This window comes from Dicentrarchus labrax, unplaced genomic scaffold (assembly GCF_905237075.1).
Source record: "Dicentrarchus labrax unplaced genomic scaffold, dlabrax2021, whole genome shotgun sequence".
NCBI classification, from domain to species: domain Eukaryota; kingdom Metazoa; phylum Chordata; class Actinopteri; family Moronidae; genus Dicentrarchus; species Dicentrarchus labrax.
The window spans coordinates 12,658,448-12,675,263 of NW_026136702.1; the positions used below are offsets into that span (position 1 = coordinate 12,658,448).

General features: G+C 39.4%; 1 protein-coding gene across 1 annotated transcript; it reads right to left on the reverse strand.

The window, feature by feature from the left end:
• Positions 1-650: 650 nt before the first annotated feature.
• LOC127350055 (filensin) lies at positions 651-13,776 on the reverse strand. The gene is made up of 8 exons (XM_051376270.1): positions 13,264-13,776; positions 12,122-12,182; positions 11,544-11,639; positions 7,176-7,268; positions 4,713-4,826; positions 3,092-3,312; positions 2,318-2,409; positions 651-2,227 (listed from the first exon to the last, which is right to left on the reverse strand). The coding sequence occupies exons 1-8, from the start codon at positions 13,635-13,637 to the stop codon at positions 1,212-1,214; spliced, it is 2,067 nt and encodes a 688-aa protein (XP_051232230.1). The 5' UTR covers positions 13,638-13,776; the 3' UTR covers positions 651-1,211.
• Positions 13,777-16,816: the final 3,040 nt, after the last annotated feature.

The window sequence follows — 16,816 nt, forward strand, 5'->3', positions numbered from 1 at the left end:
TGGTGATTGTTGGAACAGTGAAAAGATTGACAAATATGGTATTGGTGAGTTTACTTGGTTTCTGTGTTACAATTATCTGCTACATAAAATGACCGGTTTCGTCAGTGGAGTCTGGTCACCCGCTCTGCCTAATGTTTAGATCTGAGATGATGGTGCTCTAGTGTGACATCAAGTGGAAAATTTTTAATTAGGTAAAATATTCCTTACTTTTCTCAAAAATACTCTCTGACATTCGTTGCTCATTCCGTATTTCATATATATTTTCATATGTCATCTTTGTGTTTTTATACCTCTGCTCCTTGTCCTCTTATTTTTTTCCTATGTGATCTGAAAAAGATTGGATCATACTATAATAAATTAAGAGGATATTGTGAACAACACAAAGCCACATCAAATTTGAACAAGTTTCTTGTGGGTGCTGCAGCACTACGATTTCTTTAGTGAGGGTGTAAAGGGCACTATGACAACCATCTGTAAACTGTTACACCAAAAATAAAGGGGCATTTTTAAAAACCAAGTAGTAATTATTATATTGTACTAACATGTGGTGTCCATACATATGCAGAAGTGGTTTTGTGATCTATTTAATATGCATCTGAGGTGCGTGGTACATAGTGCCTGGCAAAAAACAAATTGAACAAGGTACCAAATGATGTTTGAATCTTTTTTATTATTCAATATATCAAAGCAAATTAATACACAGCAAAATTGTGCTGAGGGCAGGCATTGGAATCCAATTGAACAAATGAGCTCAAAGGGGAAAGTTGGCGTTCTGAGACAGAGTTCAGAGGGTGGCACAATTTCTCTTTTTTTTAAATTTTGTTTTTTATGTATTTTTATTGGTGGCATGGAGCTTTGTTTTTCATTGTCTCAAGTTTTCAGACAGTAAAGGACTCATAGCATGAGCATGGGTGGGTGTTAAGTCGAACAACAACAGCAGTACTTATGGAACCAGCCAAACGTATTCTGGACGCAAGACCAGAGACTGCAAGCAAATGGAAGAGCATTGAATATCAGAGCAGGAATGTGTAGTTGGTCTTTAAGCATGATTGGTCTCAGAGACAAAAACACTGGTCTTATTACAGTCGTTTGAGGAACAGTGGTATTTATGTAGTCTGATACCGACATCCGTATTGTCTTCTTGTTAGTGGACCTGAATCATGTATGACCCTGGTGGAGTTGACTGACTCTTCATGTCAGGTGATGTGTTTTCAATGTTTCTTCTTACTGGACTTCTCAATCATGGTCTCCACCACCATGGAAGTCTCCTCATAACCTTTAACCTTGCGGTCATTAGAAAACTTCTCCACTGACTCAACCACCTCCACCTTCTCGTAGCTCATGGCATCTGGGGTATAGCTGCCTGAGCTGGTGCTGGTACTTGTGCTGGTGTTGGTGTTGGTGCTGGTGCTAGAGCTGGAGCTGGAGCTGGAGCTGGTGCTTGCACCACGAGGTGCAGGCTTTGGAATGGGCCCATTGTCATCCCTGCTTTTCTTGGGATGACCTGGGGTGGGATCTTTGGGACCAAAGCTTGGGTCAGAGGGTGGAGGGACTGGGCTTGGATCTTTAGGGAGGGGTTGAGGCTCTCCGTTCTTTTGCTTACCTTTACCTCCATTCCCATCCTTACCTTTTCCACCCTTGTTATCATCCTTTCCTCCTCCTCCATTAGAGGGAAGGGTGGGATTGAGTGGCCTGGGATCTACCATGGGCTGAGGAGGTGGAGGAGTGGGCATGCTGCGTCCATAAGGATCATATGGAGGCATCATTCCATTTCTGATAGTGACAAAGATGTGACCACCTGATGGTGTGGATGTGTAGAAGCAGGGATCTGGGTAACTGCCGTCACCAGTGACAAGGACATAGCGCCCCTTGGTGTAGAAGTCAGCAATTGGCTCAGGCTTCTTGTACTTCCTCATTCTGTCTCTGACGATGTTACACAGAGTGTCAAAGGCCTTGCTGATCTGAGCTCCATCTGGGACATCCTGTGGAGACACTCCGGTGAGAACAGGTCTATGCTGTTTTCTCTTCACTCTCTCCTCCTGCACTTCTTCAGGGATCCCCTTTGTTTCTTCATCTGGAGCCTCTCCAGGGGCTTCCCCATTTCTTTCCTCCTGTCCGCTGTCCATCACATCTTTCGGGGTCAGCTCTTTTTTCTTCAGGACCTTCTTGGCCAGGATTTTCTGGCGGGGCTTGATGCTGGTAATATCTTGCATAGCTTGGGTGATATCTGGAAACAAAGGAGGTCACGAGTCAACTAATGTCACTCCATAGTGATTCTCAATGTAAACCAGCTGTAATGTGCTCAGCATGTCCTTACCTCTCCCCCTGCTTGATGCAGTGGGTGTGTGAGTGTAGCGGTAATTAGTAGTGAACAGAGTAATGGGAGTGCCAATTATCGCTGAATTCAACCTGCAGTAAAGAGAGCAGTGAAATGTCACTCATGCAGCAGTCACATACAGCATTGCTATGCAGAGAAATATGGTAAGGAAGTCAATAATTCACATTGTTCAAATGAAGACAATAAAAGCCCCAAAAATAATCTTTAAAAAAAAAAAAAAAGGAAAACAGCACAAATAACACAAATATAGCTAATCTGACATGAAAAAAAAAATCTCACATGAAAAGAAATCTGCTTCTTGTTGTGCTAGTGCAGTAGTGGAAAACCTGTATTGTCACACAGTGCCACCTGCTGGCTGGTCCTGCACCTTACATTAGTCTGGTTACCACGTACCTCATATGTCATTTGAAGTAGACCTAACCTTTGCAGGGTTTCTTCAGGTTCAATTCAAGACTTTGTGAGACTCTTTTAAGACTATTATGAAAACAATTTAAGACCTATTTTAAATCCATGCTTAAAAATAATTTATGTTCATGTTAATTTTATGATTATCTGTCCTGGTCATAATTTGGTCATGTAAAAGCATTATGTACTGGTTTTACATTTATATTTAATTTACTGTTTCCAGGAATTATTTCAGCCTTTAGTTAAGAGCTACATTCCTTTAAATGTATAGCTAACCTGACTGAGGTGAACAGTTAACCTCTCTAGTGCACTTGCATGTGTGTTTCTGTATGTCAACCAGGTGCCTACCTGTTATCTTCGTTCTCTATGATCCTCTTGTACCTCTCCAGCTCATTCTCAAGAGATATCTGGTACATGGCCAGGTGGCGACATTCACTGGTGAACTTCTCCAGGGACCTCTCAGCTTCCTCTATCTCCTTCCGCAGAGATTCAATTTGCTCGTTGTACATCTGGATCTCATCGTCATAAGTCTCCTGTGTGCTTTTGATAGATTGCTCCAGCGCTGTGGTCTGAATAAAGGGACCGAGGCAGGGATTAATTAAGAAATTATGATTTAAAAAAACATACCAAGCCCCTTAAGGATATTTAACAGTGCAATGCATGCCATTAATAATAAAGATTAGTTTATAATGCGTTGATAATGAAAGCAACAAGTCAAATTAAAGGCACAGGGGTTAACTCTTCAGTATTCCATATAAAAATGTTGTAAATGAAAATAGTGTTTTCAGAAAAATAGTGACGGACAGTAATTTATTTATGTTAAAACATGCGATTAGTTACTAATACAGTTAGAACATATCACACTGTAAGCCTCTATCGGGTCCAAATACATGAGATATATATACAGTATATAGTGCATAAAATAAGCAGAGTGAAGAGCATCATTTGTGCAGACAGCAGAGATACGTCTATATTCAAAACCTGTCGGAACAAAGCAGCCAAGTGAAGAAACACTCACTTTGGAAATCAATGCAGGTTCTAAATTCGACTGTGGAATATTTTTCCCAGTACAGTTGAGCTGTCGTTTGTTTCTCATTTCCTTCACTAAACCTACCTTGCTGTCATAAGGTGGTCATGGTCTAGTCATATTTCTGCAGCATCTAGCTATTAGAACAACAGTTGGGGAGGCTTGAAGGCCTATGTAATGCTTTGCTCAGTGAGTAGTTATTAATCATTACAGCAATAATACCAATACATAATTAGAAATGAGAATATGAAAGAGTAAAATGAGTAAAAAGAGTCGAATGAAAATATCCCTTGACATATCATTCTAAAATCATAAAAAAACATGTAACTCTTTATCACGTAAATAAATGTGATTGAAATGTTTAAGATTCTAATTAACTAACAAGTAAGTAAGTAAGTAACAATTTGTAAAAAAAGTAATGATTTTTAGTTCTTTTTTCATGTTTCACAAACAGTAAGTTTTCCTCAACATTTTAGAGCGGAAACAATTTTCTATAAGTCGATCTACAGACAGTTAAGTGGCAATTTTAATAGTAATAATAGAAAATAGTGAGTTTTGGACTGCTGGTATGTCAAAACAAGCTATTTGAAGATGTCACCTTGAGCTCTGGGAAAATGTGATTGTCCATATTCCCAAACAAATTATCAATTAGTCATTCAAAGAATCTGCAGATTTATCAATAATGAAAAAATAACTGTTAGTTGTAGCCTTACAAAATATACAACTGTTCTACTTTTTTGAGTTATGAGTTATGATATGTAGTTTGGACTGGTCTTAGGGGTATTTGTCTTTAAATGGAAATACATCTGGTTCCTTTGAGAAATCTTCTTGAATGTGTCTTTATGTAAGTACTGGCTTGGTGATAACCCCCCAAAAAAAAAAAGAAACCCTGCACATTATCAACGTGAAACCTCCTGTTGTCATGGTGAACATGTGACCCACCTCAGTCTTTAGGCGTTGTTTCTGAGCTTGCAGCTGACAGAGGGCGCTCTTATATTCCTCCAGCTGACTCTTCAGTCCAGGCACTTTTCTCTGGGCCAGCAGCTTCTCCTGTTCCTTTATACATCGAGCAAAAAAAAATCAGTGGGAACATGCAGAGAACTGAAAACACACACACATATACACACTCACAGAGCCAGCAGTAAATTCTCTTTATTAAACACACTGTATTAAAAGGTTCACTGATTCATTTTTTTAATTTAAGGGCATTATAATAATTGATCTTTTCTGTTCATCTGCCCTTTAACATGAACCTATTGAGTGTTTGGAGTGCAGTGTCCACTTCCAGTTTCACTTTCAGTTATTAATGAAAAGTGAATGGCTGTGGTAATCGCTTTACTTGGTACACCTTGTAGAAGTTAGCCTATCTATAGTAAGAATGTATAGTTCATTTAGGTCATAAAGTTTATAATTTTCAAACATTCATTTCATTCATTAGCAGCAGATGTCCTTGTATGAAGTGGCATTTGTAATGCTTTCTATTCACATTTCTGTGTTTAAGATACATTATTACTGCTAACAAAAGTCTAAATTGTAATAATTTCACAAGCATACAGTAGGCCTGTTATTTTAGGTAATAAATGATTAAACTGAATATAAAGTTTGTGAAATTCAATCAGTGTAGTCAACATGTTTCCTGAACATCAATAATGTTATTACTTAGACCTGTCCTAGAGCCATTCGAAAGAGATGAAGCATAAATTTGGGCTGAATAGAAGTAAAGGGACATTAAGATGGCAACAAGTTACTAACTTGTCTAACTTGTCAACGGAAGACACCAGCAAAGCTAACATGTACCCAAGATTGTCAGAATGGCTGCACTTTCTTGTCCTTCAAAAGGTTTTAGTTCTTTCATAGAAATTCCAGACTTTAGGTAGGGTCTGCTATAGACTTTAGAATTAGTATTAGTAAGTATACGATGTTTTGAAAAAAATGGTTGAAACAGTAGCCTACAAAATGTTCTATTGAAAATGAACATTTAACCTTTCTAAGGAAAAAGTGCATCTGTTAAAGAATATTTTGATATTGATATATTTTAAAGTTGGTAGCAATATGTATTTTGTATGTATATTTCTTTTCCTGTATCCAGTAGGAGTAATGTATTCTGTATGTAGGACCTTGTCCTCGTCTTCCTCTACAAGAGACGCTTTATCAGTCTCTTGATTCAACAATCATCATATTATTTTGATTATGTTCCACCAGGAGAGTTTTCAAGGCCTCCTCTTTCCCCTTTAACTTTTTGACCCAGGAGGGAGGTGAGACGGTGGCGCCGACAGTCTCCTGCACCGAGAGCCTGGTTCTTTTCAGATTCTCAGATGGGATCTCTAGGTGTCAATTTGCTTTATCCTCTTCCACAGATCAGAACGACACCCTACACCTAAAGTGGATCGTGTGTGATAATTAAGTGCCTTTTTAGTTGTAAATTCCTATGGAATAGACATGGAATGTGTTTGCATCTCCTTGATCTAAATTGTATCACCTCCAGAGAGAAACTCCTCTGGAATCCACATCTGGCATTCTGACACCCCTTCCTCTAAAGTGTAAATTAGGATGTTTTCTTTTGATAGTGGACATTCCAATCTAGGAAGCAGTAACAACAGTTGCACGGATATAGATTTAGTTCTGTTGGAGTATTATGTTAAAATTTCATCTTCTCATAATTAACAGATTGCCATCCAGCATGAGAAGGTCGCAAATGTAATGTTTGTCTGATGTTTCTGTCTTCAGATTGGACTAAGTTACAAAATCATGTGTAAAATGCTTCTTGAAATGTGTTGTGTGACTGAAAAGGCCATAACATGATTTACATGATACTCATCAAACTTCTCTTGTACCCTATATGGAAGCATATGCATTTGATATGTGTCTTCATTTGTTTCACCCATTTATATATACCATTATATTCCCAGCTGGCTTTTTCCTTATTTTCTCCTGATTTTTTGTTCAACACAGCAGCCAAGAGATGTGTGTCTTTGTCCACTGAGATTTAACTCAACCAATTAAACACTTTCTGCATCCAGGGCAGTTCTGCCTCTGAGAAATGTTTGCATAAATAAGACTCCAATCTGCTACACAAATGCCAGTCACTGGGGTCACACTTCCTCGAAAATTTGCATGCACAGCCATTCTTCCTGGCATTTGTTTCATTATATGACTGACACTCAAAACTCAAACTGCTGGCCTGTCCATGTCTCCCGTGGACTGTTTGACCGTCACATACACAAGTATACACACTAAACACAGACAAATGTGGTCTCAGGCAACCAATTGGACTGAGGAGCCAGTAACCTCATCAACCCCAGACACGTAGCCAGGGCTGACACACATGCAAACACCCACATCTCCCCCAGGGACTGCAGCACACACACGCACACACACACACAGTGACAACATTAGTGACCTCACCTCGGAGATGCCCACTGACACATTGGGAGCAAGAGGAAGTGTCTGGTTGATTTGCTGCAAAATGTTTACATAGGTCTGGATCTCTGCAAGGTTCTGTGTAGAGGAGGATTATACAAAAGGAGAACATGAAATATACAACTCAGCAAAAGGAGAAAGCTTTAACATTTTGCAAGCTTGAACCATTATATCTGGTCTGCTCACAAACCTTTTGCTTGTTTGCTTTGCATTTTCTACTGAAGAGGGGGTGAGAGAATAAAAGTATTCAATGGAAGGCGTTCATTGAGTTAAAATAAATGTATAAATGATGCTGGCAGCAAAGAGATTTCTTTTAAAGACCATTTGTATAAGTGTGATCTCAGATTCAGTAATAAAGAGGAGATATATTTTCTGTCGCCGTAGGATTATTTCAAAGCCACTGAGTCCAATATTCATGTGAGACGACTCCCTATTCTTTCCCATATAATATAGTAACAGCAGTGCCCTTTGAGATGCTATCTCAACATTGCAGAGTCACGGCTTATTTCATGATCAAAAGCAGCATTGGGCAAAAATAAAAAAAGAAGGCATGAAAGTCTATGAAAAGAGTACCCTTTATGCATTATGTAAGTGTAGTTTTATTTTGTCTCAGCATTTTTGTGGCAATCCTGTTGCACCTTCAAGCCATTTCTATCGCACAGAGGGTAATATTTCAGTTTTTTTGTGTTTCCTCTGTGATTTCCTGTCATATGTCAGTGTCTGTGAAGAGAAGTGTTACATTTTCTCTGCAATCCTTTCCTCACTCACATCACAGGAGGTAAATTGTTGCTAAAGCCCCAGGTACATCATAACACATCTTTTGGCACCCATGTCATGGTTTTGTGCCTTGTCACTCGAGGAGTAACCCTAGGTTCCTCTTCAGCACTGTAGCCAGGCTGACAGAGAGTCACAGCTCTATTGAGCCACATATCCCCATAAACTTAAGTAGCAATGACTTCATGAGCTTCTTCTATAATAAAACTATTACTATTAGAGAGAAAATTAATCACCAACTGCCATCAACAGTTATCAGTGGCTCTCCAAGTTCAGGGACTTCTGCCAATGTAAACTTAGATATATATTTAGACTGTTTTTCTGCTATCGATCTTCATCAGTTAACTTCAATCATTTCTTCATCGAAGCCATCAACCTGTCTATTAGACCCAATCCCAGCTAGGCTGCTTAAAGAAGTTGTTCCCTTAATTGGCACTTCTTTACTGGATATGATTAATCTTTCTTTATTATCAGGATATGTACCACAGTCTTTTAAAGTAGCTGTAATTAAACCCCTTCTTAAAAAGCCCACTCTTGACCCAGGGGTTTTAGCCAACTATAGACCGATTTCTAACCTCCCCTTCCTCTCTAAGATTCTGGAGAAAGTAGTCGCAAAGAGTTGTGTGACTTTCTACATAACAATAGTTTATTTGAGGATTTTCAGTCAGGATTTAGAGTTCATCAAAGCAGAGAGACAGCTCTGGTTAAAGTTAATAATGACCTTCTGATTGCTTCTGACAATGGACTTGTCTCTGTACTTGTATTATTAGATCTTAGTGCTGCATTTGACACCATTGACCGTAATATTCTTTTACAGAGACTTGAGCATCAAATTGGCATTAAAGGAACTGCACTAAGCTGGTTTAAGTCATATTTATCAGATCGCTCGCAGTTTGTACATGTTAACGATGAATCTTCAATAAATACTACAGTTAGTCATGGAGTTCCACAAGGTTCTGTACTTGGACCAATACTATTTACTTTATATATGCTCCCTTTAGGCAACATTATTAGGGATCACTCCATTAACTTTCACTGTTATGCAGATGATACGCAGTTATATCTATCAATCAAGCCCGATGAAATTAATCAATTATCTAAATTACAAACATGTCTTAAGGACATAAAATCCTGGATGACCTGCAATTTTCTGATGTTAAACTCAGAAAAAAACAAAATTCTTGTTCTTGGCCCCAAAAACCTTAGAGACTCACTGTCTAAAGATATAGTTACTCTAGATGGCATTAACTTGGCCTCTAGCACCACTGTCAGGAATCTTGGAGTTATCTTTGATCAGGATTTGTCATTTAATTCCCACATAAAGCAGACCTCTAGGACTGCCTTCTTTCATTTACGTAATATTACAAAAATTTGACACATACTATCACAGACAGATGCAGAAAAACTAATCCATGCATTTGTTACTTCAAGGCTGGATTACTGCAACTCTTTATTATCTGGTTGCCCCATTAAGTCCAATAAAACGCTCCAATTAATTCAGAACGCTGCAGCACGAGTACTGACAGGAACTAGAAAAAGAGATCACATCGCTCCTGTACTAGCTTCTCTGCATTGGCTCCCTGTAAAATGTAGAATAGAATTTAAAATCCTCCTCCACACCTATAAAGCTCTTCATGGTCAGGCCCCTTCATATCTTAAAGAGCTCATAGTACCCTATTACCCCACTTGAACACTACGTTCTCTGAATGCTGGGCTACTTGTGGTTCCTATAGTCTCTAAAAGTAGAACAGGAGCCAGAGCCTTCAGTTACCAAGCTCCTCTCCTGTGGAACCAGCTTCCAGTTGTGGTTCGGGAGGCAGACACCCTCACCACATTCAAGAGTAGGCTTAAGACATTCCTCTTTGATAAAGCTTATGGTTAGGGCTGGATCAGGTGAGTCCTGAACCATCCCTTAGTTATGCTGCTATAGGCCTAGACTATCGGGGGATTTCCCATGGTGCACTGAGCTCCTCCCTTCCTCTCTCTTTCTGCACTCATTCATGTTCCATTAATGCATGTTACTAACTTCACTTCTTCCCCGGAGTTCTTGTGCTTTCTCGTTCTTGTCGATCCTGGTGGAGCCTCCTGCCAGGGTCCTGCTAGATTGCCATTGCCAATACTGTTGTTGCTGTGCACCTGTCTGTCTGTCTGTCTCTCGCTCTCTCTGTCTCTCTCTCTCTCTCTCTCTCTCTCTCTCTCTCTCTCTCTCTCACCCCAACTGGTCGAGACAAACGACCACCCACCTAGAGCCGAAGGATCTGTCCTAGGTTTCTGCCTTTTAACAGGCAGTTTTTCCTTGCCCTTGTCGCCAAGTGCTTGCTCATGGTGGTACTGATGGGTCTCTGTAATTAATGTTTTAAAGAGTTCGGTCTAGACCTGCTCTATTTGAAAAGTGTCCTGAGATAACTTCTGTTATGAATTGACGCTATACAAATAAATAAAATTGAAATTGAATTGAGTATTGGCCTGAGGTCAGCCAAGTTAAAAAGCAACAAAAAATGAAACACACACACACACACACACACACACACACACACACACACACACACACACACAAATTGTGTGTGTGTGTTCATACTTTGAACTAATATTGTTTTTATGTGGATTAACTTTCTCCATTGACTGTGAGTTATCCAACAATTCCATATAAGATATACTGGCCTGAGATCAGAGATACTGTCAAAAGAAACAATATGGGTACAATTTCAAAATATGGTAACCTTTAAAGAGCAATATGTCTGAAACTGCTATGAACGATGACATGGAGTTATTAAAGCCATTTCTCAGTGGCTTTTACTGTTCCAGTTTGTAGCCATCGATAAGGATTACTATATTGTGAGCATGAATGCAATTGCTCACTGTCACGCCACACTGTAAGTGCGTGTTTATGTTAACCTTTTAAAGGTACATTTTGTACTCTGTATGTTCGCAGTACAGGCTACTGCCACATTATTATAGCATTTAAAGTCTGAGGTAATTTACTAATTTCTAATACTGTCTCCCAGAAATGGCTTTAATATACCATGTATGTGCAACTATTAGATAAATATGAATATGATATATGAGAGAACTGTACTGCCACTTAAATTACATTTCTTATCAACAAAACATGTTTACTGAACAAAACAGTGACTGACGACAACGTTTTCCTGCAATATCCGCTCATAGCAACTGAAGCATACTTTCTTTAGGCACTTCAAGCATTTCATTGAGGTTAGGGAAATACTTTGATCTATCTATCATGCGGCAGGTCATCTTTGCTTTCCTAAAATTCAACCAAAACCTTAACCAATGTGCTTTTTGTTGCTTACATGCAAGAATCAGCATGTGAAGTCGGCGTGAACTCATGCAAAATCTCTGAAAACAGAGAAATACAATATAGGTGACATAAAAGTAGATTAAATCTTAAGGAAAGAGACCTGACAACAGTAAGTACATGCTTGATAACTCAGGAACTACCTGGATTTAAAATAATCCAGATGATCAATTTTGAGTTCAGGGGTTCAAGAGTTTTTCCATCCTTCCATCTTTATTTTGCGATTAAGAACCACGGTTTCATTCAGCATTAGCACCACTGACCTTCCTCTGTCTATCTCTGGTGGAGTTGATATCGTCCTGCAGGAACTGTGATTGGATCTGGTAGTCCAGGTTTCTCAGCAGAGCACTGTCGGCCTCCTGCAAGAGGAGAGGAGGGTAGAGGAGGAGACAGAAGAGGAAAAAAAAAGGACCCAAGAGGACCCAAGGCGAAAGAATCGTGAAATGTACAGTGTATTGAATTCAATTGAAGCCAAAAAACACTTCAGAGACATACTGTAGTCATACAGACAATCTAAAATGATTTAAGCTCTCTGTGGTAAGTATGGTAAGATATTTTATATGCAGCACCATAAAACCATTTTTCACACTTAAATTGCAAATTAAATCTCTTCTCTTGGGGTACTGCCATTGTATTTATTCAATCAATATGATTAAAATAAAATAATCTCAATTGATTTACTCTTTACTTTTTAAAAACACCATCATTTGTAAATAGTTGTACGCTGTCTTGTTTTACATGCACAGGTTCTTCCATGTTTAAATGCAGATTTATTAAAATGCTGTTGTTAATTTCCATTTGGATGATTGAGTAAACTAATTTAAATGTATTCATACAGTACCTTGTTTAACTGTTCCAGTGTGCCCCGCAGCTGTTCTTGATAGTCACATTCATTTCTATATCTGAAACATAAAACACCTCAATTATGTGTTAATAGAAAGCAGGAAGAGGTAGAACGTGACATTATCATACTAAACTACAATATTCCATGGTGCAGGAATACAGACCTTAAACAACCTGTGTGTTAAATTGAGTTTGTTTTGTGTGCTCACAGTGAGACAAGACAGATTGACAAACTCATCTCTTTCTTGAAGCACAACATATCTGTTTGTAACGTGTCAAAGCTGTAAATAAAAACTACACATGGTCTACCACTCTCTTCACAAGCCGAATCAACCAGAGTTGGTCAGTGTTCTTCTTATCTTATCAGTAATGTAGCGAGGCTTAGTTGCCTGCAGACAGCTGACAACACCTTCAGTGTATATCAGTGAAATTCAAGGGTTGATTAATCTAAATTCCAAAAGAAAACACTCTCTGCAGATAGATTTGATTTCACTCCATATCAGCCTCAGAGATTCCCACAGCAATACAGCTATAGTAACCTTTGTATAATTCAAAGTCCTCATTGTGAACAGTTTCCACTGGAACTACGTTATACCGAACAAATAGTCCCTATTGAACCTGTTGAGTGTTTTGTGGATTATCCAGGGTAACATGGAGACTCTCTCTGGAAAGAAATGTTGCTTGTCTTCAGTGTCTTAAAAAGCTGCTTGACATTCATGTGAGCATTACAACTAAAATTCCATTTACCTCCATTATATTTAGTGAAGGCATGGCTATTACAAGTGGTAAGTGTTTTGTTTTTTGTTTTTTTTCTTTGATTTGGTTGAACTGACCCTTTAATTTACCATTATTTGGTCTATGGTAATGAAATCCAAACATGTTACAGTATTCAGAATACATTTATTTTTTCAGCAGTTTGCATGATAACCTGATTATAAGATGGTAAATTGATAAATTTGACTTTAAAAATATTCTGACACTGATTATCTATCAATTTAGGGTTTCCAGTATTTGCGAAGTATCAATTGTCTGCTTTTTGATTTTTGAAAAACAATATGTTCACATTTCTCCACTCCACCTCTGAAGAATAAATTTGACCTTTGACATACGGATAAGACCAACCACTGCCAACTCTCTTACTTGCTGGTGAATTCATCCAGCATGCGGCAAGCATCTCTCAGCTCTCGCTCCAGCTTGGCATGGTCGGAGGAAAGCTCACGGATGCGCTGCCTGTTGACATCAATCTGCTCTGTGAAGGCCTCCTCGAGACCGCTGGCCTCTTCCATCCGCTGCAGCGTCTCCAGCTGCTTGCGGAACACGGCGTTGCGTTGCTCCAGGACCCGTGCCCTGTTGATGTACCGGGCAAAGCGGCTGTTGAGCTCCTGAAGGCTCTCCCAGCCCTGGATGGCCGAGATGCCTGCAGAGGATTCAGAGTCCTCAGGTTCCTCATCGAAGACATCTGAGCGTTCATACTTTTCCTTGCGCACCTCACGCTTGTAGCTGGTCTTGAACATGGTGGTAGGCTTCTCTCCTGTGGGTTGGTGGTATCCCCGGAGTGCTTGGTCCCCTTCCGCACCTTTATTGTGTGAAAACTCTGGTGCTCACCCTTGGCTGTCTCATGCTCGACTAAACGCTGCACAGCACTGGCTGATGGCGAAATAGCCCCCAAAATCTCTCCCTGGCTGTGGCCACGCATGCTGTGAGCCTGGGGCCTTCCAGAGTGCATTGTTGCCTTTGTTGGAGAGATTAGAAAGCCATGCTGATGATGACAAAGCAGAACCACGAAAACAAACAATTGGCCAGCCCGCGAAAGCACTGGGTTGTTACACACCATTATTTTGGTTCTTAGTCAGCTGCTTTCTAGATCCCTGTTTGATATGGCAGATTGGATAGTGGCCCAGAACAGGACAGAGGGGAAATTTCGTGCAGTGCAATTTGTGTGGACTGTGGAAAACTATTCCTGCCAGAAGTGACTAAGTGTCGACACACTGTACACTGCCCTTGTTTACAAGTAGGGACTAATGTTGTTTTGCTTCACAATCTCAAAAGGATAACACAAAAAACCCTAAATTACAGAAATATATTTGGTGATAAGCAGCAGGCAGGCCCAGTTGGGACACTGTGTTACATGATCATACAATACAATTAATGTTTAATGGTTGTTTTGTTATAGTATATTAGTTCTAAATGTAGCCAAAACAAAATGAAAAATAACACTAAAAAGAGTCCCAAAAAAAGGTCAAACTGAACTGAACAACTAAGGGTCCTGAATGAAATATCTAATAAAAGTTTAAATCTTTATTTCTGCACATGATGTTGTTAGCCTTAATGGAAACAATCAAAGAGAAGAGCCTATATTCAAATGTTAAGTATGTGGCAATCTTTTCTTGTTTTGCTGGGAAGATTGCTTTGCTCTGAATCTAAAGCATCTGAGCACTTTTTCTAATAACAGAAAGCCTCTAGTTGTCTACCTCAGGTGCTTTTACCTGACACCCCTATATATCTTTATTTCCCTTTTATATTTCCATTCGTTCTCTCACAATTACAATAACACTTAGCAAAGATGAGAGTAAGAGAGATTGATAGACGCAAGAGGAAGAGACTGAAGAGTGTCTGCAGGCTTCGGTACAAGGTCAGTCAAAATGTCCCTCTAGACACATCTAGCAAGTTGTCTGTAAAACAGCTGAATGAAACACATGTCAAATGGCTGTTCATCAGCGTTTCAGCATTTTTTTGGACCCAGCAAAGCCCATGGCCCAAGGGCAGACTGTGATAGTTGAACTGGACAACAAAAATTAAGCTACTATACAAAAACATGACATAATGGAGTTCAAATTATTCTATATAGCAAATTTAAAATTCAATTAAGCCATAGATGTATGCTGTTCTTTCATGTTCTTTGATCCCCAAAGGGCAATCTGGTTGATCCTTCCAGCAGCTGTTTGTCTCAATGGTTAAGCTATGCAAGTTTAAGTACACAAGTACAGTACAACTGGCTCATTATATCAATAATGGTTACTATATAACCATAAATAAAGCAATTCTGTGTGTGTTATATCTGCAAATATTCTACTTGAAAAGTCAAACTTATGATTCACAATGTCTTCCTATTGTTTAGCATTCAGTACTTACCATTTCCCACAGTGCCACGACCAGGAATGTTCCCTACAACTAATGAGTGGTCTATGGACGCCCAACTCCACCTGCGTGAATCTATAGTTGTATGCAGGTATCTGCATCAGTCACTAATGCACTAGATTGATATTGTATAAATCAGTCTGTCCTCGTGTGTGTGTGTGGATCAACTCCTGAAGTCCATGTGACATTTCCACAATATGCACTGATTTTAAACAATAAGCACACTGAGACATTTTCCATCTATAGAATGTACTACTATAGACACTACATACACTGGGGCTGTGTGCATCAGTGCATTGTTTTCCTTTTAAACAAACACCACTGAGATTTCATTGTTCAATTGGTTTCCACATTGTGAACTGTGGCGCTACAGCCTGGAGGAAATGTGCAGTGACATTTAAGGGCAACTCTAACCTGTAGCCAGTTAGAAAGATAATTTAGACGTGGTTCACAGACTGTACATTTTTGCTGTGATTGAGACAATAACAAGGGTTCCCACAAGTAGATTAAGACACTCCTTTGTCATACAGAACCAAGTAAACCATGCTGGATAATCAGTAACTTGCTGCCATATCATAAAGAGACAGAATGAATGAGAAAATGATAAAGAAGTACAGAGAAAATGACTGTGTGGTCGAATACTAGCAGAGTTTGGACACTCACAAAGTCAGTCTGTCCCCAGCTGAACCAACAGCCAAAACAGACTGCCTCTGTTCATATTTTAACCCCATATATATATTTGTATGGATTCTGTTTCACTGCTGCTTATTCCCCCATAACAATGTCACCAATAAACTACCTGACTATCTGTCCACCCTCACGCAGGGGCCATAGATTATAGGTCCTGTGCATATTCTCTTCATGGTCGAGGTGAGAATGCCAGGATCACACGGTCCTCTTTTCCCATCTATATTCATTGATTACGAGTGGCAGTAAATCCAAGGCCTGGGTGAGATTAGAGACCTGTCAAGAGTTGGAAATGAAAGCCTAGTGTTTATCCTGCTGGTCAGGCCTCCTGGGCTACAATGACAGACTCGAGGAAGTAGCCGCTAATATTTAGAGGGTAATAAAAACTAATAGGGACATGCAAAGGCAGTTCTCTCATCTCTTGTGAGCTTGGGGTTGAATATGTTCAAGCACTAGAAAACATAACAAGTTTTCTCTCCTCCTGTCCATACAGATAACAGAAAGAACTGTCTGATGCTTCACTTGCATCTCAAGTTATCCATTATTATATTTAAACTGCACTGACTGCTAGATCCCTGCACTCAGTGTGAGATGACACAAAAAGCCATCTCGCTGCTATTGACAGATGATTGCCAGAGGCGAGATAAGAAACAGCAGCGCTAGCTTCCCATCACAATAAGGAATTGATCCTAAAAAGTCATCAGTGTTGCTGTCTGTGCCAGTGTATCTGCTGTTCAGGATGGTTGACCACAGAGATTGGTTGTTGACAGGTTCCAACAGCTCAGTCCATATGTTGATCCGTGACCGAAAACAGGGAACAAAAGTTCATATTTAATTCAGTCTCACTAATCAGTCAAATTTAATAGAA